General features: G+C 46.4%; 1 protein-coding gene across 1 annotated transcript; it reads left to right on the top strand.

The window, feature by feature from the left end:
• The first annotated feature begins 2,183 nt into the window (after positions 1 to 2,183).
• CHMP4B (charged multivesicular body protein 4B) lies at positions 2,184 to 26,953 on the top strand. Its single transcript, XM_075901516.2, has 5 exons — positions 2,184 to 2,453; positions 19,281 to 19,458; positions 23,567 to 23,681; positions 24,111 to 24,237; positions 26,148 to 26,953. The coding sequence occupies exons 1-5, from the start codon at positions 2,264 to 2,266 to the stop codon at positions 26,213 to 26,215; spliced, it is 678 nt and encodes a 225-aa protein (XP_075757631.1). The 5' UTR covers positions 2,184 to 2,263; the 3' UTR covers positions 26,216 to 26,953.
• The last annotated feature ends 246 nt before the right edge of the window (positions 26,954 to 27,199 follow it).

Genomic DNA, 27,199 nt, shown 5'->3' with positions numbered 1-27,199 from the left:
ATCTGTGCCCAATGCTACAGAGGAAGGCGAAAAACCTCCAGGGCCTCTGCCAATCTACCCTGGAGGAAAATTCCTTCCTGACCCCAAATATGGCGATCAGCTAAACCCTGAGCATGTGGGCAAGACTCACCAGCCAGACACCCAGAAAGTTCCCTATAGCAACTCCTATCATCCCTCCATTGACCTATTTCCAACTGGAAATGAATGGTCAATTAGTTACCAAGATCATGTTATTTCATCCAACCATCCCCTTATAGAATCAGAACTGGAAGAGACCTCAGAAGGTCGTCAAGTCCAGCCCTCCGCTCTAGGCAGGACCAATCCCATCTAAATCAACCCGGCCAGGGCTTTGTCAAGCCGAGACTTAAACACCTCTAGGGATGGAGACTCCACTACTTCCCTAGGTAACCCATTCCAATGCTTCACTACCCTCCTAGTAAAATAGTTTTTCCTAATATCCAATCTGGACCTCTCCCACCACAACTTGAGACCATTGCTCCTTGTTCTGCCATCTGTCACTACTGAGAACAGCCTCTCTCCATCCTCTTTGGAACCTCCCTTCAGGAAGTTGAAGGCTGCTATCAAGTCCCCCCTCACTCTTCGCTTCTGCAGACTAAACAGACCCAAGTCCCTCAGCCTCTCCTCGTAGGTCATATGCTCCAGACCCCTAATCATTTTGGTTGCCCTCCGCTGGACCCTCTCCAATGCGTCCGCATCCTTTTTGTAGTGGGGGGCCCAGAACTGGACACAGTACTCCAGATGTGGCCTCACCAAAGCCGAATAAAGGGGGATAATGACATCTCTGGATCTGCTGGCAATGCTCCTCTTAATGCATCCTAATATGCCATTAGCCTTCTTGGCTACAAGGGCACACTGTTGACTCATATCTAGCTTCTCATCCACTGTAACCCCCAGGTCCTTTTCTGCAGAACTACTACTTAACTGGTTGGTCCCCAGCCTGTAACTATGCTTGGGATTCTTCCGTCCCAAGTGCAGGACTCTACACTTGTCTTTGTTGAATCTCATGAGATTTCTAGTGGCCCAATCCTCCAATTTGTCTAAGTCACTCTGGACCCTATCTCTGCCCTTAAGCGTATCTACCTCTCCCCCTAGCTTAGTGTCATCTGCAAACTTGCTGAGGGTGCAATCTATCCCCTCATCCAGGTCATTAATAAAGATATTGAACAAAACCGGTCCTAGAACAGAACCTTGGGGCACTCCACTAGAAACCGACCGCCATCCTGACATCGAACCGTTGATCACTACCCGCTGGGCCCGGCCTTCTAGCCATCTGTCTATCCATCTTACCGTCCATTTATCCAATCCGCATTCCCTTAACTTGCTGGCAAGAATATCGTGGGAGACCGTATCAAAAGCCTTGCTAAAGTCAAGGTACACAACATCCACTGACTTTCCCATGTCCACTGAGCCAGTTACCTCATCATAGAAGCCAATCAGATTGGTCAGGCACGACTTGCCCTTTGTGAATCCATGCTGACTATTCCTAATCACTTTCCTCTCATTCAAGTGTCTCAAAATGGATTCCTTTAGGATCCCTTCCATGATTTTTCCAGGAACCGAGGTAAGACTGACCGGCCTATAGTTCCCTGGATCGTCCTTCTTCCCTTTTTTGAAGATGGGCACTACATTTGCCCTTTTCCAATCATCCGGGATTTCGCCCGATCTCCACGACTTTTCAAAGATAATAGCCAAAGGCTCCTCAACGACATTTGCCAACTCCTCCAGTTCGGACACAGCCCGGTGTCTGGTCTGAATAGACCCCTCTGCCCCCCCCAGCTGTGCAAGTCCCAGCCCCCTTGGCCCGCTGCCGACCCCCAGCCACGGGCCACCCTACGGCCCACGGGGGCTCCGCCGGGCCAGGGCCGGGGCGAAAGCGTCTGTCCCGTGACGGTCGCTATGACTCTGCCGCTGACGTCACGAGGTTTCTACGGCGGGTTCATCACGTGACGATGATGTCATGGTGGGTGAAACTCGGCTCTCTCGGCTAAGCTGAGCCGGAGACTTTAACTCCCAGCATGCACCGCTGCCTGCAGGCGGGAGCCGAGGGGGGGGACTACCGCTCCCAGCATGCACCGCTGCCTGCAGGCGGGAGCCGAGGGGGGGACTACCGCTCCCAGCATGCACCGCTCGGCTGGGGCGGGGCGGGGCGACGTGGCGGGGCGGGGCGCCGCCGTTGCCGTGGTGCGGGGTGACGGGCGCGGCGGTGAGTCAGGCGCGGCTCGAGCGAGGTGTCGGCCCGGCCATGGCGGGGATGCTGGGCAAGCTGTTCGGGGCGGGCGGCAAGGGCGCCGGCAAGGGCCCGTCCCCGCAGGAGGCCATCCAGCGGCTGCGCGACACCGAGGAGATGCTCAGCAAGAAGCAGGAGTTCCTGGAGAAGAAGATCGAGCAGGAGCTGGTGGCGGCCCGCAAGCACGGCACCAAGAACAAGCGGGGTGAGGGGGGCGATCCGCGAGGTGGGGTGAGGGGGCGGGCGGGCGGGGGGGGGGATCCGCGAGGTGAGAGGCCGGGCGGGCGGGGGGGGGGGGGGGGGGGGGGGGGGCTGATCCGCGAGGTGAGGGGCCGGGCGGGGCCGATCCGTGAGGTGAGAGGCCGGGCGGGGGGGGGGCGATCCGCGAGGTGAGGGGCCGGGCGGGGGGGGACTGATGTTGGCCCGCCGCGCAGCGGGGTGGAGCCGTGGGGCGGGCTGGCTGCTCTCTCTGCCTCTCCTTTCGAGCCCCGCTCTGGGCCTTCAGCCCCGACCCTTGGCTGTGCTCTGCTCTCCTTCAGCACCCAGGCCGTGAGGACGGGCTGTGGAGCGGGATGGGCTGGGCTGGTGAGGCGCTTGGGTCCCGAGGTCCCGGGCATGGCTTGACACCCTGCCCAGAACGGCCCTTCCTTCTGGCCAAGGCTCAGCCCTCTGCTTCCTCAGTGCCACAGCCCTGGGCGCCGGTGGGAGTGTGTTTGGATCTGTATTGGGGAGGGAAGGAGTCCAGAGTAGCTTTGTTGCTTTCTTACTTAGTTTTAACTTGAATCTTGGTCCCTTGAATAATCTAGCTTGCTTGTGTGTTCTAGGATTAGGTTCCACAAGCTATTGGTGTTGAAGTGCTCCTGTAACTTACCTGACAGGGCAGCCATTTGAGGTATTTGACTTGTAAGGCTAGGTTCCTAGCTTAGTGTTGTGAAGCTGCAGTTTAAGTTGCATTTATATTGGTTGTTTTCCCTATCATCAGTGGCCGGAGACAGAGCAAAACATACCACAGTCTAACTTGAGTTCTCTGGATCCAGTCTCTGTACAGTGTAAGTTAGTTATACATTGTTTGCAGCAGAAACAAAAGACAGAACTATGTAGCACTGTAAAGACTAACAAGATAGTTTATTAGGTGATGAGCTTTCGTGGGCCAGACAGCACTTTCTGCATTCAGTACATTTTAATTAGCATTCCATATGTGCATCAATATTAGGCCAATATTTAGGCTTATACTCTGACAGAGGACCTGTTGCTGACACAAGGTATCAGCAAGCAGTGGCTCTCCCAGCACTTGATTCTGCAAACATTATCCTGTGGTGAAATGAATGAAACAAAATTGTCTTCCGCTTTTGTGCAATGAGAATAACCTCTAGTGTTCCCTCTATTTTTTCCATCCATGTTCTGAATACGTTTTGTACACCAAGGCATGTGCAGATGTACACCATCAGTAGTATCACATGCTGCTAGCAGTTGGTGCTCTGCTAATCTCTCAGGGGATGGTTGCCTACCACTGATTGCTGTTCTCTAAAGTTGTCATTTTCAAAGTGTAAGTGTTCCTTTTGGACAGTGTAGGTGTAAAACACATTATAGGCAGCATGATCTATTGGTTTTGCTGTGGGACTGGTTGTCAGACCTTGGTTCTAGTCCTGGTTCTGACTTTCTTTTGTTGAATGATCCTGATCAAGTAACTTCTCCTTTTTGCTTCTGTCTTAAAAATGGGGATAGGACCTAAAGAGAACATTGTGAAACTTTACACTTGTGAGGAGAGATTCTGGGATAGAAGACACCATGTATGTCCTTGAATAGGTATTGATCACTTTGCGACTTGTTTTAATAGCTGTGTAACTAGGAGTTTATAACGCTGTAGTAGACAAATAAAGCCGTAAAAGACCCCCATATGTGAGTTTAAGGGAGGGGGAGATAAATTAGCCATTGTTCTGTCTGATTTGGGGGAGAGGGGAGAATCTGAAAGTGTAAAACTTATTCTGAATTAGCAAATTTTCATCTGTAACGGCAATTAGGGAGGGGCAGGTTTTATGTTAGGAAGTTGTTCTAAAGTATACACTTGATCACATGATGATTATGTCATGATGGGTGAGCGTGGCTGGTTTAATAATGACTTCCATTTCCTTGTAAGAGGATAGCTTATTGGAATGTAAGAAAGATAATGCAGAGTTTGAGCTTGGATGAATTACTGGCAGTGTCCTATAGCTAGGAAACTTAAGTAACTTGAAAAGTACAAAAGCTGCCTCATTTAAAGGTTCCTGCTAGTTTAGAACAGATTTAAAAATCCAGGTTAAATAAAATCAGTTGCAGATATCTGTTGCTTCTTTTGGATTAACATTACATTCTAATGGGACACTGTACATTGTAATACTTCTTTGCATGTAAGTGGCTATAATTTGGCGTTGGCTAAGTGGGATTATGTGTTCTTGGAGAACAATACATTTACAGATGTTAGCATATTTCTATTTTAAACTGCAGATAAATGTTCCTAGAGGAAATTAAACTGCTAATAAAAGCAGTTGTCTTAGGTAAAGGCAACATCTCTTATTGGTCCAACTTCTGTTGGTGGAGAGACAAGCTCTGAGCTATGCAGAGCTCTTCTTTGGGAAAAGTACTCAGAGTTATCGCTAAATGCAAGGTGGAACACGTTGTTGAAAATAAGTGAACACACATTGTGAGGGGCCATTCAAGCTGAAGTGGCCTGCAGTCATAGGACAAAAGGGGTGTGTGTAACTAGATTCCAGAGTGTTATAGGAAGTCAAAATTCCAGTATCCTTAAGGTCACCTTCAGCTGACATGGTGTTTTTGTTATTTTTCTGTGTGAATTCTTTCCAGAGCATGGTGATAGTCTGGTTTCATCCACATAGTTGTTTTGGGGGCATTGAATGCACTGGGTGAGGTATGCTACATGTTGTGTTGTAATTGTGGGGGGGTCCTGACCCAAAAAGGAGTTGGGAGGGTGCCACAATCCCTTACTCCCAGCTGCTGTCTGCATTCAACCTTCATGCCTTCTGCACCCCACGCCCCTTCCATAGAGAAGTGTCGCCTTTAACCACTTTCCAAGATCTTGAAGTGCCCCCCCATCAAAAATTATTGCCCACTCATGGGTTAAACTATATGTTTAACCAGTTAACTGGCCTGCTACAGGGGGCTGCCAGGCAGAACCCCCCACTCAGCAGTGGAGGTGGGGGCTGCTCTGGACAGTTAACCAGTTACTGGTAAGTATTGCCCGGTACATCTGGCTCTGAGCTCAAAAGTACTCACACACATTTACACCCTGCTGGCTGCCCAGATCCCAGCCCATACTCATTCCTTCCCCTTCTCATCTCCTCTGGGAGCACGTGGAACATTTGGAAGGGGTGAGCAGCAATGCCAGGTGGCTGTGGCCTGCCCTATGCATCCTGTGCTCAGTTTGGGGAAAAAGGCCACCTAACAGCCCCAAGCAAAGCAGGAGAGGAGCTGGCAGCCCAATCAGCCTATTAGGAGAGGGGAGCTGGGTGAGAGTCTGGATCTTGAGGGAAACAATAATTGACAACCCCTACACAGACATTGTCACCTTAACTGCATCAACTGAACTCCCTTTATGAGTTCAGCTGTGCCCTTAGGTTGATGTAGCAGGCTGCTTACATCAGCAGAACCACCACTGTATTTCTAACACTTGTCCTTGCTGCCTTTGAAATGAGATTCTGTTGATGATTCAGTCTCTTGGCTGTGAGGTGAGCAGCAGGAGTGTGGGCTCAAATGTGAGCTGAAACAGCTACATTAATGTACTCTTTGGCTTCAGTTGTCTGATTGTTAAGTATCTGTGTGGAAGGCAGCCATAGAATAGCAAACTATTCATTTTCACGTGTTTTTCAAGTATACGTTACTCTGGTGCTGGGTCTTACTATGCGGATTATAGAAACTAGCGGGATCTGTCCAGAAGAGTCAGGCAAATAGGATAAATAGTTTCATAAATGAATCATTTAGTATTCCTCTTTCTGTAAGGATGACAATTGATACACCCTTATTGAGGTTGCTTCTAGAATGTTTTCCTTCCATATCCATATAATTTCCTTCCTTTGTTTTAATGGGATGTCTGCTTCTGATAGGATACTGGCTCAAGTTGTTATGCTAGAGTAAAGTAATGCGTGGGTTGGGATTTCAGTTTCTCTTCAGTCTTGCTGAGCAGAGCTGTTATACCTTTGGTTTCTGCTGGACCACATGTCTTTCAGTTTTTGTATCAAGTATGTCAGCCTGTCTTCTGTGATAAAGAATGTAGCTGCAGGGAGAGAAGGGGAGAGAGAGAGAATCATGAAGGATCGGGTGAGGGGGTATCCTGTACATTCACGTTTGTACTCATCTTTACAGAGTGTCTGTTTCTGTATTAAAATATCAGAATTTTATTCCAGACTTTACATAGTACTTAATTTAGACAGGTTTTCTGTTGCCAAACCTGACACATTTTCACTTCAAATATCAACATTGGATTTATGGGTATGTGGAACCCTGTATGTTCTTGGGTTTTCCAGGTTTTCTTTAACACTTGTAATATACTACCAATAAGGGCATTTCATAAAATTCTAATAAGGTACCTTTTAAACTGCTGTACTTAAAAAAATAAAATATTAAATGCTAAGGCCCTGAGTTGACAGGCACTAAAGCAGGTCCCTAACTTCCATGCACAGTGAAACACCACTTAAAGATAAATGGGCAATAGATGTTTGCAGCATCTGAGGCTCAAATTGTGTTTGTATCAGAATCTTTTCTTTTTCACTGAAAAAAATTGCTGCAAAATATCAGACTTCTATTATGTTAATAAAGCGTTTTTGTGAACTTATACGTGGGCCAAATATTTCAAATACAACTCTAATTAAAGTGGGATTTTTCAAAAGCACCTGCATGTCTGAGGAGTGCCTGTTGCATTGACTTCAGACTACAAACCATGGTGGAGGAGGGTAGCCTGATGGAAACCTTTCCCATCTTCTCGTCTTGTGGCAGTTCCTGTATTGAAGGAGTGGGGGTGGCAGCTGCAGAGAGGGTACGACTGTATGCTTATCAGTCTTGTGGTACAGGCTGGACCTCCCTGACCCGGCACTCTTGAGGCCTGACTATGGATGTTAAATTGCGGTTAATCAGCTAATCGAGTAGTCAATGGAATTTCCATCAACTCCTAAATTAGTCAGTGGGGGGGAGGGGCGCTCGGTATCCCCGCTGCGGCTCTGCAGGTAATAGGAACTGGGCATGCAGCAGCCCAGCTCATACTACATTTAAACTGGAGGTGCAGCAGGGGTAGCTCCCCAGGGTGGCATGAACCGGGACTGCTTAGTCCCGGCTCGTGCTGGACCCAGGAGCTAACCCCAGCTGTGGCTCTGCATTTTAAATGTAGTAAGAGCCTCTGCAGTTCATAGTCTCACTTCACACCAGCTCCAGGACACTGTGGCTGCAAGGGGACGGGAGGGGAAGCCAGTCATATGCTTATTAAAACTGTAGTTCTGTCAAGAGGTGGGAAACTAAAGAAACAAGTGTACTTGCAGTGTAAGGCCCCGAAAAGGAAAGAAGGAGTGATATACTAACAAGCCTGACGTTTGGGCTAAAGACCTTTTTTAAAATTACTGTTCTTTCAAGCAATTGCAGCTGACAGAGCAAATCTAGCTGCTTCTGCCCCAGTTCCTTTTTATTGGTTTTGCCTCCCCTCTGGGAGAACAGTGTAGATGAGCCCTTGGGAGTGAAAATCAGGCTCTTAGTGTTCTCAGTTTGGAGAGGTGACAGGATAACAGGCATGTTAAAATAATGGCATAGGGAAGTCATTGCTCCTGTTGACTGTGTAGCATAATAAGAGCAAGGAGTCAGCCAGTTACATTAAAGGCAACGGATTTTAAACAGATAAAAAACAAATGCTTTTTTAACTGCATAATTAACCAGTGGCACTTGCTGCTGTAAAGTTTTACTGAACCAAAGAACTTACCCAATTCTTTTCTATTTTACTATGAATGACAAAAACATTTAGTTGAATTCTATCTGCCATTATATAGGATAGCTTTACAGTGGACCAATATCCTCCTGGGTTAGGTCCAAAGCCAAATCACAAACTGCCAAAGGTTAAGAATATCTTGTAAGCATGTTGGTGCATAATTAATTTTAGAGACGATAAAACTTTTCTCTAGAATCTGCTACTGACTGAAGTAACTGTTGGTTATTGAACTGCACTGTTCTGAAAGAACTCAAATGGGAAATAGTAGTTCTGCAAACTAGTTTGTAACCTTTAAATCAGCTTCTGTACTAGTGACCGAAAGATGGCTAACATGACGCCTATAGTTAAATAGGGCTGTAGAGGTGATCCTGGCTATTACAGACCGGTACGTCTAATGTTGGTACCGGGAAAGTTAGTTGAAACTATAGTAAAGAATAAAAAATTGAACATAATTTGTTGAGGGAAAGTCAATATGGTTTCTGTAATGGGAAATCATGACTTATTAATCTAGAGTTCTTTGAGGAGGTGAACAAACATGTGGCTAAGGGGGGCGGCAACATCCATGGTCTGGGTACCTGCAGGATCCCGGTGCAGCAGCAGCGAAGCCAGGTGGGGAGCCCGGCGGGGTCTGCTGATGGACCTGTGGAGAGCTTGGAGTCCATCATCTGAGGGACTGGAGTTGACCTCCTTGGTCTGGGAAAATCCCTTGTTTGAAACCGGCTGGGTCCCACGGCTGCTGGACCAGAGAGGTCCAACCTGTACTGTTGTAGATGGACTGTTGCTATGGTCCTTTATGGTGATTCTTGTGTGATGTAGCATTAGATTATTTTTGCTGTTCTTTGGTTTAAGTCTCTCAGGGTATGTCTACACTACAGAGTTAGTTCGAACTAACGGACGTTAGCTCGAACTAACTTTAATAGGCGCTACACTAGCGCTCCGCTAGTTCGAATTTAATTTGAACTAGCGGAGCGCTTAGTTCGAACTAGGTAAACCTCATTTTACAAGGATTAAGCCTAGTTCGAGCTAGCTAGTTCGAATTAAGGGCTGTGTAGACCCTTAATTCGAACTAGTGGGAGGCTAAGGCTTCCCAGGTTTCCCTGGTGGCCACTCTGGCCAACACCAGGTAAACTCTATGCCCCCCTCCTGGCCCCGGACCCCTTAAAGGGGCACGGGCTGGCTACGGTGCCCGTGCCAGGTGCAAGCCTGCCAGCACCCAGCCAGCAGACCCTGCACCTGGCACGGATCGAGCCAGCCACCCGATGCCCCCCCAGCCCTCTCCCTCTTCCCGGGACCAGGCTGGCGGCTCCCGGGAGCTTGCCCGGGACCGCAAGAGGCGGGCACCCGCCTGGGCTAGTGCAGACATCGTGGACCTCGTCCACGACCTCCGCACTAGGCACAGGAAAGTGGCCGTCTAGGGCAGGAGAGCTGCCAGCCTGGCCACCCAGGAGCAGGTGTGCATGAGAATCAAGTTGGTCCACTGAGACCCCTGACCCTGAGCCCTGAGCTTACAATGGCCGTCCTGGGTCAGACCAAAGGTCCATCTAGCCCAGTAGCCTGTCTACCGACAGCGGCCAACCCTAGGGACCCTGGAGGGGATGGACCGGAGACAGTGACCAAGCCATTTGTCTCGTTCCATCCTTCTCCAGCCTTCCACAAACTTTGGGCAGGGACACCACTCCTACCCCCTGGCTAATACCACTCCATGGACCCAACCTCCATGACTTGATCTCACTTCCCTTTCAACTCTGTTCTAGTTGTAGCCTTCACAGCCTCCTGCAGCAAGGAGTTCCACAGGTTGACTCTTTGCTTTGTGAAGAACAACTTTCTGTTACTAGTTTGAAGCCTGCTACCCATTCCTTTCCTTTGGTGTCCTCTAGTCCTTCTTTATGGGAACTAATGAAGAACTTTTCTGTATGCACCCTCTCCACCCAACTCCTGCTTTTAGAGACCTCTATCCTGTCCCCCCTCTGTCTCCTCTTTTCTAAGCGGAAAAGTCCCAGTCTCTTTAGCCTCTCTTCATATGGGACCTGTTCCCAACCCCTGATCATGTTAGTTGCCCTCCCCTCTCCCAGCCTTTCTCTTCCCCTCTCCCACCTCCTTTTTCCAGTCTCCCCCAGTTTTGTTCAATAAAGACAGATTCCATTTTTGAACACAATTGTCCTTTATTTTGTACATCAAGAAAAGGGGCTAGGGAAGGGTAAGTGGAAGGAGGTGAGGGAGGAATGGGGCACGAGCCCCCGATGGGGAGGACTGGGCTGGCTCTGTGGGCTTCTGGGGGTGGAAGCTCTCCTGCAGCCCCCCAATTGCACCCTCTTCCCAGATGGCAGCCTGCGGCAAGTGCAGCCGGTCTGATGGCCGAGTGGTGTGATGTGCCCAGTGTGGGCACTCCAAGCCAGGACTGGTTTTCAAGCGCGGCACCCCTGAGAACTGTCTGTCCGGGGTGGGGGTCGGGTCCCTTTAAGCACAGCCTTCGGCTAGCCTGAGACAGCATCTCCACGCTCTAAGTCCTCCTCTGATGCCCTGCCGGCACTGCTTCCGGCCATCCTTAAGCCCTGTTCAGGGTCCACTTAATGTGGACATGCTAGTTCGAATTAGCAAAACGCTAATTCAAACTAGTTTTTAGTTCTAGACGCGTTAGCTCGAATTAGCTTAGTTCGAATTAACTAATTAACTAAGTTAGTTCGAATTAGCGCTGTAGTGTAGACGTACCCTCAGTGAGGAGAGAGATCCTGGTCTTGTGAATGAGTCTTTGACCTCAGTCCATTTTTGTTATTTTTGTATAAACAGCAAAGTTCTAAACCTCTTGGTGGCCATGTCTCCTTTTATCAGCCCAGAGCAGCCTGGGTCTGTTTCTGCAGGAGGATATGGAAATCTGTCAGAGCTATCTATGTGATTGAGCACATTTGTGTTAGAGCATCTATCTAAGCCTGTTCCCAGGGTCCATCCGTGCATAGAACCTCTGTATGCAGAGGGACGGAAGCATTGTGTTAAATGCAAATATCAATTTTCTTTGCACAGAAGCAAAACCACTCTGGGTAGTCCTTAATAGACACACCCTCTGCTCCAGCATGTGGTTCCCAAACCAGCTAGATTTACAAACCGGTTTAATCTTGCATTAATGTCTGCAGGTGCTAGCGGCTGTATTAACGCAGTTGTGTGCTCACAAGTATATACCATGACGCTCTATAAAAATGTCTTTATTCTGCATACTGAAATCTGGCAAGCAACTGTCAATATTACCTATATTATAGAACCCACGTGTACCAAGCACTTCCCAGAAAACACAGCGGGTCCCTACCTCAAAGAGCTTCTTATATACATAGCGTTGCCCACTTTCAATTTGCTGAAAACAACTTTCTTGCTCTGCCTCTCTCCTTCTGAGGCCCTGCCCTGCTCACTCCATTCCCCCTTTCTCCGACCTTTGCTCTCGCTCACTCGCTTATTTTCCCTGGGCTGGGATAAGTGTGTAGGAGAGGGTGAGGGCTCGGGGTGGGGGGGCAGGCTCTGGACTGATGCCAGAGATGAGTTTAGAGTGTGGGCGGCAGCTCCAAGTGGGGGTACAGGACGAGATGAGGGATCCCACTTAGATGTGAGTACTGGCATGGGTTGGAGGTATAGGAGGGGGGCCATGCTGGTGCCAAGGGGCACAGAGTGCAGGAGGATGCTCAGGGCTGGGTCAGAGGGTTGGGGTGCTGGAGAGTGTTTAGCGTGCAGGCTCCAGGCAGCGCTGACCTCAGGCAGCTCCTGGAAGCAGCAATATCTCCCTTTGGTTCCTAGGTGAAGGCACAGCCAGGTGGCTCCATGCGCTGCCCCCTCAGCTCACATTGGCCACAGTTCCTTGCCCATGGGAGCTGCGGAGAGGGAGCTCAGGATGAGGGCAACACAGTGTTTGTGGCCACCCCTGCCTAGGAGTGATGCTGGCAGCTTCCCAGGACCTGGGCAGGGCCCTCTTTTGTGGGCAACCAACTGGACTTTAATAGCCTGGTCAGCAGGCTGACTGGAGCCACCAGCATCTCCTTTTGACTGGGTGTTCCAGTTGAAAATCAGACACCTGGCAGCCCCACATATACAGCTTCTCCCCCTAAAAGATCGAGACTGATGGAAGAAATTGGTGCTTTGATGAGAACACGTAAATCTGTGTTCTCTCTGGGTAACTGAACTAGTGGCTAGTCTAGCTTCAATTATTTTTTGTTATATAGAAATTTGTCAGGTTAGCGTAGAGAATAACTGTTTAAATGTAATATGGTTACAGTTGTTTTTGCTTAAGCAATTCCATGGGAAATAAAATTGGGTATTAGGTTATGTTGTCTGCCTCTGTAATTACTATCTTGGAAATAGCAAAGGCATAATTAAATATGCAGATCCCAAGGGCTGCCTCCCTCATAACTGCCTAATGTAATATCAGCCTTCATAAAGAACAAAGATGGCTGTTTTTATATTTGGATAAACATTCTGCTTTATTTTGGGTGTGTGAAATAATGAGATGCTAGAGGAAAAATTCATAGGAGTCTGTTATTTAAATATTTATATGACGTTATGGTAGTGGATTTGTGGGGGAAATTTTGGCTTCACTGAATTTAATACCGTTATGTATTATAATAGCACCTCACATCTTAAAATATGCAGATAGCAAGGACTGTTCTATAGGCTCTAGAAAAAGATGGCAGAACTTCTCATCAGTCTTCCAAATTAAATATTGTAGCTGAGTTCATATAGAATAGCTGTAAACTTGGACAAAAACATCTTGAATAGATACCTTGGAGGCATTATTGTGGTGATTCTAAAGCACTGAATGTAATAGATGAAAAGCTTGCTGCAACAACAATTGTTGTAATAAAGACTAATTTCCCATTTTAAACTGAAATTTTCCCCATGTAAACAGTATTCTTTTTTTCTCCCATTCCCTGCAGATTTTTGTGTGTGGTATTTGCCAGAGGATATTTTTTCAAAATATTTCTGACTAGCTTTCCAAGACACTGGTAGACGTGAGAATGAGAGAAATTAGGGTTTTTGGTGCTGGCGTGGTTTAATTTATATATGACAGCTTATTCTTTTGATTTGAAGTTTTGTGGTGTGCTCATGTGAAACAGGGCATTCAGATGAGAGAGAGAGAGAGTTGTATTCCTAACATGAATGTTTTTCACTGAAGTCGGAGCTCTCTGCCATGTATGAACTAGGGCTATTCTGCCTGAAGGACTTTTGGTACTTTGTGTGGGAATAGCTTAGAATAGATTCAGCACACTTGAAGTAAAAGAGAGTCTGTAAAGAGGAAACACTGGCTTTGTACCATGCCTTGCTTTGGGTCATGTGTAAAGGAAATCTGAAAGATTTCATCTCAGCTTTCTCCCCTTTCTGCTCCGCCACAAACACAAGTACGCTCATTTGTTACCGCCCCAAAATTTTGTTAACTCAGTTGAGGCTGCATGGCAGTGCCTCATACCAGTACACTGAGTATACTGAAAACCTTTCAGAAGCAGTTTTTAACTGAATGGGTGGTGTGTGGCTTCCTATAACTTTGGTTGGCCTTCAACACTGGTCAAAAAATCATCCAAATAAATACCACTTCCTTTTATCCGATGTAATAAACCTTAAAAAAGACTTGACGTTTGAAGAAAAAACTTGGAAATTAAAAAACAAAACTCCTCTCCCGCCAGCCTCCCCTTTCATAGATCATCAAAATCTTTTAAATTTTCATCCTTTGGTGGTAACCTCTAACACAGCTGTCATCTCCGGTCTAGTCTAGTTGCCATATTGGGTTCCAGTCCTGAAGGTGAATTGGTGTAGTGGAGTGTTGCTGGTGCATTTGTAGGGTTGAGCCTTGGGGTACAAGTAGCTGTGGGACCAGCATTTTTTTCTTGACATTTTAATACAATAATCTAAAGCAGCTTTCTAAAAAAATGAAAAATTGAGATCAAGGAAATTCATAAGTGAAGATCTGTTAACAACCTTAACTGGCCCCATATCCTTGGCTTTCATATCTGATACATTGGTTAGCATTTACAGTTCTAACTACTAGCATCATATCCATATACCAGACATTTTGTTTTATTGGGAAAAGAGAGCTAATCTACTATGCCCTCGTTTGATAACCCTGGCGAAATATATTGACTTTGTCACCACTGTTTCACCAACATACTTGTGGCTACAAATGCATAAACTCATGGTGTGGTTTCTCTATTATTTCAGAGAGTTACAAGTCATACAATTGCCAGTGATGCAGTTTCTGAACCATCTTAAAAATGAAAGACAAGGAATTATGAGATTTTTGGTGCCTGAGTCCAAAACTTAGATCTGCAAAACCCGTTCAGCTGCTGCTTAATCCAGTTGGCAACTAAATTCCCTTTGTGGCTCTAGAAATATGTATTAGAGATTGAATGGGCTAATTTTGACGTTCTTGCTTACAGTGGAGTGTTGGCTTGGGAATATGTGGCAGATCAGAGTTTGAAATGTCATGGATTCTCACTCTGGCATGACGTGTAGGAGAACTTGAGTTGTTTATGATCAGTGGTAGTTCATAGAACCATAAGGGGGCTGCGGATTAGAAGTCTGTATTAAAAATGGACAAGAGGAACACTTTTTTGGTTAGGTAGAGGATGGTCACTGGTGGGGAGTGAATCATAGAATTAGAAGTTTGAAGCAGAAAAGACCAGTTAACATTTTAGTATTTTAGAAAATCTAGTTTTACCACACACAAGAGAAAGGCCTTTTTCTATTAGTTCCCTTAGAAAACTCTCCTAACGTTAAGGTCTATAGACGTGTTACAAACTTTTTTTCTCATCTGCAGACTTCTTTCTAATTGCTTCTGATTATACCCAGTTTTTACTCATTTAACAAATAGTCTCCTTTCTTGGTATTAATATCCTGTAACTCTGTGCAGTTACTGTGACATGAGTTAGAAGTGATAGGCAGCAAATGAGGCTAATTGTTTGGCTAAGTCAGGTTTTCCTATTCACAGTATACAAGCTTCTGAATCAGGGATGTAAAAAGTCAGTTAAAAAGGTAAATGTGTAACCGCTAAGATTTTTAAAAATCAGCTTTATACTGCAGAGCCCACAGTGAAGCTTCCCCAAGAGCAGGGCTGCCAGCTGTGATCCTGGATCCAGGATCCAGGCAGAGTTTAACCCATAAGCATCAGCTTATCTGGTAACCAGTTAATGGGTTAAACTGTAACATCCCTGTTCTGAGTGGATCTGCAGCATGTACTATTGCATTTGACTGCAGAACTCTGTTGTGTCTGGGAATTAAACTTGAGTTTGTTATGGCTGCCACTGAGTCTGGTCTATTAAAGCAGCCCATGAACATCCTAGGAGAGCACGTTTTTCAGTTACAAAAGTTAGTGGCTCACTTGTATCTTCATGATTGTTATGTATGTTAAAGGTCAAAAGTAAAAAGTTAGTTTCAGATTAGAGTTAAAAAGGATATTTTAATTCCATCTGAGTTTTGGTTCGGTACCCAAATAAATAAGTATCTGATTGGAAGTTGTAATGTTCTAACCTGAGAGATCTGATGGGGATATTCTTGTGTAGGACAGAATGTTCTTTTCACTTGTATTCATAGTTTGACTTCTGTGACTTGATTTTATTTGTGAAAACAAAGCCATGAAAAGGCAGAGCAGATATGCAAAAAAGAAAAATCCTGAATGTGAAATACGTACTATCGTGGGGGAAAAATGAATTAAAAGAGCTCACAGGACAAAAGGAATGTGAAATGACCCAAATTAGCCTGTCAGTCTCACAATCTTTTCTGTTTAATAAGATTCCAGTTGTAAATGGTAACAGTTCTAAGTTGGAGTAGAGCATAGTTGTGGAAATGTAGTTGCTATTAATTAACCTCTGTAATCTATAGGAAGGTGAAATCCTCTGATTTAAAGACATTCCACTGTCTTGTTGGCTCTTTTAGTACATTTTTTTAATGCCAGGTGCAATAAGATGCAATTATATAAAGTTTTTTTTCATTTCAAAAATTTATTTTGTATTTAGACATTGACTGGGTAAGTATTATCCTGAAATGTCCAAGTGTTGAAAAGTGTGGCACGTGTATATAGGTGTCTTTTGCACCATTTTCATATAGCATAACATAAGAACTAGGGGTCACCAAATGAAATTAATAGGTAGCAAGTTTAAAATAACCAAAATAATTTTTTCCTCATGCAGCGCACAGTTGGCCTGTGGAACTCCTTGCCAGAGGATGTTGCGTAGACTGGGACTTTAACGGGGTTCAAAAAAGGTCTAGATAGATTCATGGAGGTTAGATCCATCAATACTTATTAGCCAGAATGGGGAGGAATGGTGTCCCTAGGCTCTGTTTGTCAGAGGCTGGAAATAGATGATGGGGAGGAATAACTTGCTGATTCCCTGTTCTGTTCCCTCTGGGGCATCTGGCATTGGCCACTGGGCAGACTGGACACTGGGCGAGATGGACCTTTGGTCTGACCCAGTCTGGCCGTTTTTATGTTCCTCATCCTGCAGCAGGCAAAATGGAAAGAAGTGTGGAAAACTTGAGTAGTGAGATGTAAAATCAAAGTCATGATCACAACTGGTTATCAGAATATTCCTGCTCTTGGAAAAAATGTTCAGGGGATAACATGGGAAAGTGGGGCTAATGCTGGGGCATGGATTGTCCCGGATCAGGGCACCACAGACTGGAGAGCCAACAGTTGGAGAGAATTTAAGTGAGGTCATGCACAGAACTTTTCACGTGAAGGAATAGGAGCCTGACATACTCAACCAGAGTTTAAAAAAAAGAAATTCTAAACCAAAAACATTTGAAATGATTTGAGATTAGCAACTGCAATTGAAGTGAAATACACGGAGTGGACAGCCTTTGGGTGGGAAGAAGAGGAGAGAAGAAAATAGAAAACAATGCACTGGAGATACAGGTTGAACCTCTCTAAACTCTCTGGTCTGGCAACATCCGTGGTCGAGTAGGAAGAGAGCCCCAAAAGCTGGAAGTCTGGTGGGAGTGGGGCCAGTGGCCCTGCTGGGATCAGGAATCTGTTCCGCAGCCAGTAGGGGAGCTTGGGCGTAGGGTTGGCGGTTGGGGAAGAGTCCAGTGGTCAGCAGCAAAGGGGCTGGCTTTGACCTCCCCAGTCCAGCAAACTCCCTGGTTTGGGACTGGTTAGGCCCCGAGGGTGCCAGACCAGGAAGGTCCAACCTGTAGAAAGCAACGGTTACTGAATTCTGGTTAGGACACCAATGCCAAGTTCATCGCCACACACCATAAAAGACACATTCTCAATGTTCAGCCTCTATAGTCTAAGTTCTGCCCTTGTAAAAAAGTACTGCCTGTACTGCACTTCACCTGTAGTACTGGACTTGTGTTTATACAACAGTTCTGAATATCCTGCCACTCTTCGTCCAGTTTCTGTCTGCTGACATCACCTATCCAGAAGCTGGTAGTTCCTTTTGAGCAACAGAACTTCATCATTCCCATATTATATTGTATTTAGTCTGGTTATTGCCCAATACTTGTTTAAGGGATTGCACATAATTGTATGACATGGCACAAAGCAGGAACCACCAGCACAACAAATGCTGGATGCTTTTATTTTCTGGAAGTCCAGTCACTTTTGTGAAAGTTTGGCACTCCCTTTCATGGCAAATCTATTCCTCTTGTCAATGGAATTGAGATTGGACCTAGACTAGGGACCTAAGTTGAGGGGGAGCAGGTCACAGAAATATTTGTTTTAGCAGTATGTGCACGAATTGTGCAAGGGTGGAATCAAAGTGGATGATGTGACTTGGTTTGGCTTTCAGACTGTTTAGATTGTTTCAGTGGTTGTGATCAATGGTATTTTTGACTTGTGCTTGGCAGCTTCAGTTGTAACTTTACCTAGTTTTCTGTTCTGTAATGTGGTACACAGTAACGATAAAATAGTCTCAGGCTCTCTCGGTTATGGTTATAAGACCAAGGGACTGTGGTGTGTGCAGTCCCCCAGGAGCCTTGTCTTGATGGTTTTGAAAGGTGTGTGTTTTCAACTGAGCACAATTGGATAGCTCTCCTTTTACCCATGAAGACGGGATGCACAGCACGTATGTGGCCTACTAAAGTACAGTCAGCTTCAAGGAGATCAGCCCTGTCACCTGTGTTGCAGCCACTTGAGTTAGTTGAAGCTGTTATTCTAGAGTTGGTGGGAAGGGGGCCTGTCTCTCTTCAGGAAACCTATAATTTTAGGGTGAGGAAGGGACTCTCCCCCACAACTCAGTTCCAGCTCTACGTCTAGGAAAGGCCAAGGCTGAAATAACACATTTGACTAAACATTCTACTCACACATCTGTAGTTCCAAGATTTAGTCCTTCCCGAGGCATAGATGTCACTGGGGGTATGTCTACACTAGCCCCCTAGTTCGAACTAGGGTGGTTAATGTAGTCATTCGAAGTTGCAAATGAAGCCCGGGATTTAAATATCCTGGGCTTCATTTGCATCTTGCCGGGCGCTGCCATTTTTAAATCCCCGTTAGTGCGGACTCCATGCCCGCGGCTACACGTAGCACGCAGTAGGTAGTTCAAATTAGGCTAACAGGGATTTAAAAATGGCGGCGCCCGGGCTTCATTTGCAACTTCGAATGACTTCATTAACCACCCTAGTTCGAACTAGGGGGGTAGTGTAGACATACCCAGGGTTCTCCATGCCTGGCTTCCTAGCTTAATTCATGTCTCCTGTTTCCATGGGCTCTCCTGGCCTCTTGCCAGTTCACATCCTGTTTCCCTAGCGTTCCTGGGGACTCTCTAGGACCTGCTGCCATAGAAAAATGTTATTTTTTTGAAATAGGCATGTGTATGTTTTGAGACATGGTGTTTGCTATAAAACATAGTGCTCTGTAGTATCATCCAGGCTGAGCATTTAGACTGCCAGTGTTGTAGTTGCTGATTTATAATCTGTATGTTGACATGAAGTGGGCATCAGAAGTTTGGCTACCATTACGTTTGTTTAGGCAGGGACTCACAAACTATTGCTCCTACTTTCTGGTTCTTCTAGTTTAATTGTTCCTGTTGTGAGTGAAATTTTGTACTCTTTTGAATGGCTGTTTTGGACGCAGGTCATATACGTCCTATTTTGTTTTGTTTCATCTAGCTGCTCTTCAGGCTCTAAAACGCAAGAAGAGGTATGAGAAGCAGCTTGCACAGATAGATGGCACGTTATCAACAATTGAGTTCCAGAGGGAAGCCCTTGAAAATGCCAACACCAATACGGAAGTGCTGAAGAATATGGGCTTGGCTGCTAAAGCTATGAAAGCTGCTCACGACAACATGTAAGAAATTTCATATTGTATCCATGAATGAGTGTCCACTCAATCAAAATCAAACCAGAAATTATAGAAAGAGAATAAAGAACCGGGTCCCATGCAATCTGTTAAAATGATCTGCATCATCTCAGCATGAAGCAACTGCAGTTTTGCACGGGTTACAGAGCAGCGAAGCTTTTTTAAAAAAAGTTTAAAATAGAATACAGGCAGTCCCCGACTTACGCGGATCCGACTTATGTCGGATCCGCACTTACGAACAGGGCTTTCTCGCCCCGAAGGTCGAGGTAGCGGATTGCTACCTGCGATCTCTGGGGCGAGAGAGCCCCGTTCGTAAGCTGCTCCGGTGCCCCTTTAAAAGGGATGCATAGTCTTTTCCTTTTTTTCTTATGCTCAATATAAATTACAGACAAAAATGACATTGAGATGGAGTTATGGCTGAGATTCCATATCAGTAACTAAGCGTAAACTTAAATCACAGATGTTGTAATTAATACAGAGCAAGTATTTGTAAACCCAGGCAACTCTGAACCTAAGGTTAAATTGAAAAATCTAGACTTGTTCAGAGATAGGAATACTTAGTTAGGGACATAAATTATTTTAACTCAGCCATGTGGTGAGTCCATGTGACTAGGGAATTTTAGTGTTTGTGGTTCAAGATTAAATTAGGGGGGTTTTAAGGCCTGAAATTGTTGAGGTTTTTTTGCCTTGTGATGTCACATGTACCTCAGATTTCTCTTCTCTACCCCTACAATTTCCTGCATGCATACCACCCCCCTTTTCAGTAACTTTGGTGCAATGGGTAACTCACTTTTAAAATATTTCACTGTTTTTCACAACAGAAGCACTTTCAGTTAGAAGCTGGTGCGTAAAATATTCTCCAGAGAATCTCATGAAGAATTGTACTCTTCCAAAATGGCTGGCATCCCCAATGTTTTGAAATGACAATGAGACGAGTGTCCTCAGTTACCATGTCCTCTTTCCAAATGCCACTGTATTTCATTGCCCCCAGGTGGAGTGAGGGTCAACAGCCTTAGGAAAGGTCAGTCAGGACAGCTATCAGGAGGTGGAGAAGAACACTGAGGAGTAGGTGAATAGATGCAATGGCTGTTGTTGCTATGGGGCAGTCTTGCTTCAGTCCTGTTGAGAACAGTGGCGAAAAGTGGCTATTTTGGAAGATGGCAGGTCTCTGTGGAATTCTCTGAAGTGTATTGAGTTTCTACCCTGGACAAACTTGAAAATGAAGACTAAAGGGGGTTTGAGAGGAGAGGTGTGGAGAATGACAATCCTAAAAACCAAACAAGAAAACCCTTTCAAGATAACCTGTGCACAAGAGTTCAGTGAGTTAAATATATGGAAAGTTGGAAAAGTCTGCATTATTCTGTTAAGGACGTTGGGGACAAAACCGACAGAACAGGTGCCAGGTTTCTTACAGGATCCATTTTTGATTAGTGGATTTGCTTCTACGTTTTTAAAGTCATTCTGCGCTCTGAGTAAGCAGTAGAACTTTGGAGAGCACAGCTTGCATTTTTCATACATAAGAGCTTGAATCGCTGCTTCCAGTGCAAAACTCAGCTCCCCCATAACTTACCTTTAGTGCACTGTGGAGTTGACGCTAATGATGATGATTTTGTGTCCCATGAAGGCATTTTTTCCATTCCAACCTTGACTAAAGCAAATAGATCTGAGCTAGTGAGAATTAAGTTAAAAACAAACTGGTAACTGGATCTTGAGGCCTTAACAGGATAACTGAGGGTCTGTCTACACTACAAAGTTAATTCGAACTAACGGACGTTAGTTTGAATTAACTTTGATAGGCGCTACACAAGCGCTCCGCTAGTTCGAACTTAATTCGAACTAGCGGAGCATTTAGTTCGAACTAGGTAAACCTCATTCTACAAGGACTAAGCCTAGTTCGAACTTACTAGTTCGAATTAAGGGGTGTGTAGCCCCTTAATTCGAACTAGTGGGAGGCTAGCCCTCCCCAGCTTTCCCTGGTGGCCATTCTGGCCAACACCAAGGAAACTCTATTGCCCCCCTCCCGGCCCCGGACCCCTTAAAGGGGCACGGGCTGGCTACGGTGCCAGCACCCAGCCAGCAGACCCTGCACCTGGCACGGCTCGAGCCAGCCACCCGATGCCCCCCCAGCCGTCCCCCTCTTCCCAGGACCAGGCTGGCGGCTCCCGGGAGCTTGCCCGGGACCGCAAGAGGCGGGCACCCACCTGGTCTAGTGCGGACATCGTGGACCTCATCCACGACCTCCGCACTAGGCACAGGAAAGTGGCCGTCTAGGGCAGGAGAGCTGCCAGCCTGGCCACCCAGGAGCAGGTGTGCAAGAGAATCAAGGTGGTCCACTGAGACCCCTGACCCTGAGCCCTGAGCTTACAATGGCCGTACTGGGTCAGACCAAAGGTCCATCTAGCCCAGTAGCCTGTCTGCCGACAGCGGCCTACCCTAGGGACCCTGGAGGGGATGGACTGAAGACAGTGACCAAGCCATTTGTCTCGTTCCATCCCTCTCCAGCCTTCCACAAACTTTGGGCAGGGACACCACTCCTACCCCCTGGCTAATACCACTCCATGGACCCAACCTCCATGACTTGATCTCACTTCTCTTTAAACTCTGTTCCAGTTCTAGCCTTCACAGCCTCCTGCAGCAAGGAGTTCCACAGGTTGACTCTTTGCTTTGTGAAGAACAACTTTCTGTTACTAGTTTGAAGCCTGCTACCCATTCCTTTCCTTTGGTGTCCTCTAGTCCTTCTTTATGGGAACTAATGAAGAACTTTTCTTGATGCACCCTCTCCACCCCACTCATGCTTTTATAGACCTCTATCCTATCCCCCCTCTGTCTCCTCTTTTCTAAGCTGAGAAGTCCCAGTCTCTTTAGCCTCTCTTCATATGGGACCTGTTCCAAACCTCTGATCATTGTAGTTGCCCTCCCCTCTCCCACCCTCTCTCACCTTCTTTTCCCAGTCTCCCCAAGTTTTGTTCAATAAAGAGAGATTCTATTTTTGAGCACATGTTTTCTTTATTTTGTACATCAGGAAGGGGGACTAGGGAAGGGTAAGTGGAAGGAGGTGAGGGAGGAATGGGGTACGAGCCCCCAATGGGGAGGACTGGGCTGGCTCTGCGGGCTTCTGGGGGTGGAAGCTCTCCTGCAGCCCCCCAATTGCACCCTCTCCCCAGATGGCAGCCTGCGGCAAGTGCAGCCGGTCTGATGGCCGAGTGCTGTGATGTGCCCAGTGTGGGCACTCAGGGCACTCCAAGCCAGGACTGCTTTGCAAGCGCGACACCCCTGAGAACTGTCTGTCTGGGGTGGGGGTCGGGTCCCTTTAAGCACAGCCCTTGGCTAGCCTGAGGCAGCAGCTCCACGCTCTAAGTCCTCCTCTGATGCCCTGCCGGCACTGCTTCCGGCCATTCTTAACCCCGGTTCAGGGTCCACTCTGTGTGGACATGCTAGTTCGAATTAGCAAAACGCTAATTCGAACTAGTTTTTTAGTCTGGATGCGTTAGTTCAAATTAGTGCTGTAGTGTAGACATACCCTGAGTCTTTCACCCTGCCCATCACCCTGGCTGATCTAGATCTGTAGTAGTATCCCAAAGCAGTTGCCAGCCACTGACTGCTTGGCCACCTGTGAGAGATGATTCTGGGGATCAGTCCATCTTGCCATGTTTATCTGTCCTGAGGGTAAATGGAAGGCTGTTGCCTTCCAGGGCTCTCTGTCCCTCTTCCAGCACTAAATTTCTGCCAAAGCGAAAAGTTTGAGATGCAAACAGAATCCTTAGGGAGGTAATCTGCTGGGAGCGAGCACTGCCTCCTGCTGAGGCTGCACAGCAGAAATGGCTTGTGCTTTAGAGGAATCATCATTGTTGTCCTGCAGGGGATAAAAATGGCAAGATGTTGAGTGGCGGCAATTCGTTGGCCGGGAGTAGGGAATGGAGATTGCTCGAGATGGAGCAGTTGAGAGAAGGAGCTCAGTGGTGGCTGGATATGTGAGATCACATGCCCCTGAAATGCCATCCTGGAGTGGCATTTGCATTGCCACTGAATCGGCAAATGCAGTCCGTAGCAGTAAGCCAGGTTAATGGCCTCACCTGTTGTACACGTCTCTTTGCAGGGATATCGACAAAGTAGACGAATTGATGCAGGATATTGCAGAACAGCAGGAGCTGGCAGATGAAATTTCAACAGCTATTTCAAAACCTGTAGGATTTGGGGAAGACTTTGATGAGGTAAGGATGCAGCAGAACAGACAGCTCAAGATTTGCTCTGTTTTAAATTAAAACCCGTCTCTTAGTGATCGGTGTGCTGCGTGCATTCAGACACAGTGCAAGTCCTAGGATGCAAAACTGATCCTAGCAATTCATCTCTTTCCCCTCAGAAAAAGGTGTGTGCGTGGCAGCTACAAAACCAATGGGATGTCGGACCTCCAAGGTTTTGGGGACTTTCGGATCAGCTAATTCTGTTCACGTTGGAAAGTGTGTCCATACATTTAGATCAGTTTAAGATTCAGGGTCTGCCCTCACAGTTTGAGGGGGTCATGTGGTGGTGTCATTTAGGCTGTCTCCTGTAATAATGCACCTAGATGTGACACACTTTCTGTGTTTTGTGCTACTTGGTGGCAAGTGTGATCTGCATTCTTTTTCTCTTTACGATACTAGGATGAACTGATGGCAGAATTGGAGGTACTAGAACAGGAAGAATTAGACAAAAACCTGCTGGAGATCAGTGGTCCTGAGACAGTACCACTACCAAATGTGCCCACAATATCAATACCATCAAAACCAGGTACTTGTCTGCCTTTGCCAAAGTTACCTTGGCTCATTAGCATGTGCATTCATCAAATCAGCAGCTCTTAATGAGAAGCTGAATTTTGAATTTTCAAGCTACTAGCAACTTGCAGAGTTAATATGGAAATGCTTCATGAATCGGGCGATGTGTTCTCAAGGGATCCTCTTGCCTTTATTAGATCTATTAACATTAGTAGCAGTAACAGAAGCAGTTAGCATGTATTTCTGCAATTCAGTTTATACTATATTGTCTTAAAGACAGGGTTCAGCACAGAAGGGAGATGGAGGAGGAGGAGATGCAGGCTTGCTCTAATGATAGTTGATGTAATGGGAAGCAACCCTGACAAAACCAAGCACATCAATAAAATCAAGGGACACTCGAGTGAGAAATGGTCCTTGGAATTTAGTCCTGCAAGTGGGTCTCAGTGCTGTCACCTCTGTGCTGGGATGCTGTGGTCCTGCACAGTAAAACTGTCTGTTTGGTAGCCTCCCGTTTTGGGGGAATACTGCTGGCTCTTGTCTACCAAAGGTGCCTGGGGTCTCTTGTGGTCTTGCAAGGGTGACGCTCAAATGAGACAACATCAAACTGAGTCTTGGGCAAAACCTTAGTGCAAAAGCTGGTCGGGAGGCAAATCCTAAGGACAGATCCTGGTGGCACAGGTGCATTATTGGTGCGCAGAAAATTTCCACACAAGCCTAATTGTGTTATGGTGGAGTTTTTTGTATGTTCTGCCTTTGGGTCTAGCCCTGGGGGTTCTCGTCCTCTCTGCCTGCTGTTCAGCAACCATGGTTGCACCCCTGGAGCTGAAGATGCTACTGCAGAGTGGTGTATACGAGGTAGAAAGAGGAGCCAAGCTCTGGCAGAGGCTTATTGTGATCCCACACCCAAAAACCAGCTAGTGGAGATGGGTTTTCATAAGGGCCTTTTTGTCTCTCTGCGTATCCCTGCTGAGCCCTGACTCAGACCACATTGCTAACTGTCTTCCGCAGACTGCACTTCCCAGTGCCCCATCAGACCTACAGGACACTTCTGTGACAGCCGTTGCTCGCTCTGAGCCCGTGGGAAGGCCTAAGAGCAGCTCTCATTATTAGTGGGTGGGCCTTCCCCTCTCAGCCCGGCTGAACTCGTTGGCCATTCGGTGTCAGGGTAGAACACCTCGTAGGAGACAGTGAAGGGAGGGAGAGGGAAAAGCCAGTGTTCTCTGTGCTGCCCTGCGAAGGTAGAATTGTCGTTTCTCTGCTTCCATCTCCCACTTCTCCCCAGGCCGGCGTGGGCTGGAATGGGGAGAAGTGTTAAATGTACGCGGGTTTGGTTCAAAGCTACTAAATAAGTGTTCCAAACAACCGCTCCTCATCCTGGATCTAGAGCACACACCCTAGCTAATGACATGCAGCGGACATGAAACCTCTTTGCTTGTGCTGATGTCCAGGATGTGGTGATCTCCCTGGACCTGCTCTGCAGGCCCTGCCTTGCCATAGTACCGCAACGCCTTGGACACAGTGCACAGGTTCTAGTGTATTTATTTTGAAGGTACGGCGGTTCCCGTCCAGTCACCACATCGGTGTCTGTTTCCTCATGGCTGGGGAGGTCCTGGAAATAGTAGGAAGATAAAATCCTTTTTAATCGGTTAATTGCTTAAATGAGGGCAGGTGGAGGGGGGGGGAGGCTGCTCCAGAACAGCTGGGCTGAAGCGCCCCCTCACTTCCCGCCCAATGCGGCTGGGGTGGAGTTCTACCCCCCCACCCTGGGCATGCATCTTGTAACTGAAAACCACGGGTGGCATATTTGTTTTTCTATGGGACCCAGTGCCTTGTGCAGTCCAGAGCTCCCTGTCCAGGGTCAGCAGGACATTGTGGGGCGTATCAAAGTATCTGCTGCTAATTCTTAACACTCTCTTTGTGCTACAGCCAAGAAGAAGGAAGAAGAAGATGATGATGACATGAAAGAGTTGGAAGCTTGGGCTGGAAACATGTAGCCACAGGCTGGAAAAACAAAATGGACTTTGGCCACCTGTTATAGGTGCATGTGTAGTGTGTTGGGGAGAAAACATTAAGCAAAATGTCTTTATCTCTTTCATTTTAACCAAAGCAGTGGGCGCTGCATTGCTGCACTCTGCATAGCATGGTCTGCGCAAGGTAACGGGGTCAGGGAGAGCTGCCTGCAGTTGATAATGTTGAATTTCTGTAAAATAAAATATATTTGCAAAATCCAACATTCAGCTTCCAGACTATGCTAATGCCACTGCTGTATTTTCATCTTCTAGGGTTTGGGGCGTATTTAATCGGAATGGTCTGAAATGCAGCCTGTCACTTTCAGTCAGTTGAACGTGCGTCTAGAAGTCTTGTAAGGCATTTAAAAAGGAAAAGTCCTAAGCCATCTTTGGCTCTTCATGTTTAGGTGTAAGAATGCGTTAGGTTTTTAGTTCTTTGCAATCTGTATTTATTTTCATTGACTTTGTGATCACCGTTCTATCACTGCACTGACCTACTCATGGTTCCCATTTTTAATTAGTGAAATGGATTTGAAATTGATAAACACTACCTTGAAAATATGGGAGAGTTGCACTTAAAATCCAGCTGTACATTTTTTTCTACATAGCAGTGCAGTGTTCATTGCTATTTGTGATAACTGATAACCCATTCAGATACATGCACACATCTATTTTAATTAAGAAGCTATGGTTTGCACTGTATTAAATATCAATTAATTTTCATTCTTGGCTAGTGTCATCAATTGTCTATTTGTATTAGATTTAAAGACATTTAACTTATGGTCAGTTTGGTTTCTGCTCCTGCCTGATAAACTGATGCCAGAGAGTCTATCTTTTGTTTACTTCTCTGAGTCCATAATTGTAGCTCTGTCCAGTAGGGTGACACAGATGCAGGCAGGTCATTTACCATACAAACGCCTCTCTTAGCTGAACAGAATGGTTGGGCGTGTTCCTGTAGCTCAGTTACTC

The sequence above is a fragment of the Pelodiscus sinensis genome, chromosome 17, assembly GCF_052426305.1.
Source record: "Pelodiscus sinensis isolate ZL-2025 chromosome 17, ASM5242630v1, whole genome shotgun sequence".
Taxonomy (NCBI): domain Eukaryota; kingdom Metazoa; phylum Chordata; order Testudines; family Trionychidae; genus Pelodiscus; species Pelodiscus sinensis.
This window is presented reverse-complemented; position numbering and strand designations above follow the sequence as displayed.

Bases quoted from the DNA above. Each gene is read 5' to 3' on its own strand.
- CHMP4B (XM_075901516.2), top strand. From the start codon at position 2,264: ATGGCGGGGATGCTGGGCAAGCTGTTCGGGGCGGGCGGCAAGGGCGCC. The intron at 19,459-23,566 runs GTAAGAAATTTC...GTCTCTTTGCAG, and splicing joins AAAGCTGCTCACGACAACAT to GGATATCGACAAAGTAGACG. The intron at 23,682-24,110 runs GTAAGGATGCAG...TTACGATACTAG, and splicing joins TTGGGGAAGACTTTGATGAG to GATGAACTGATGGCAGAATT.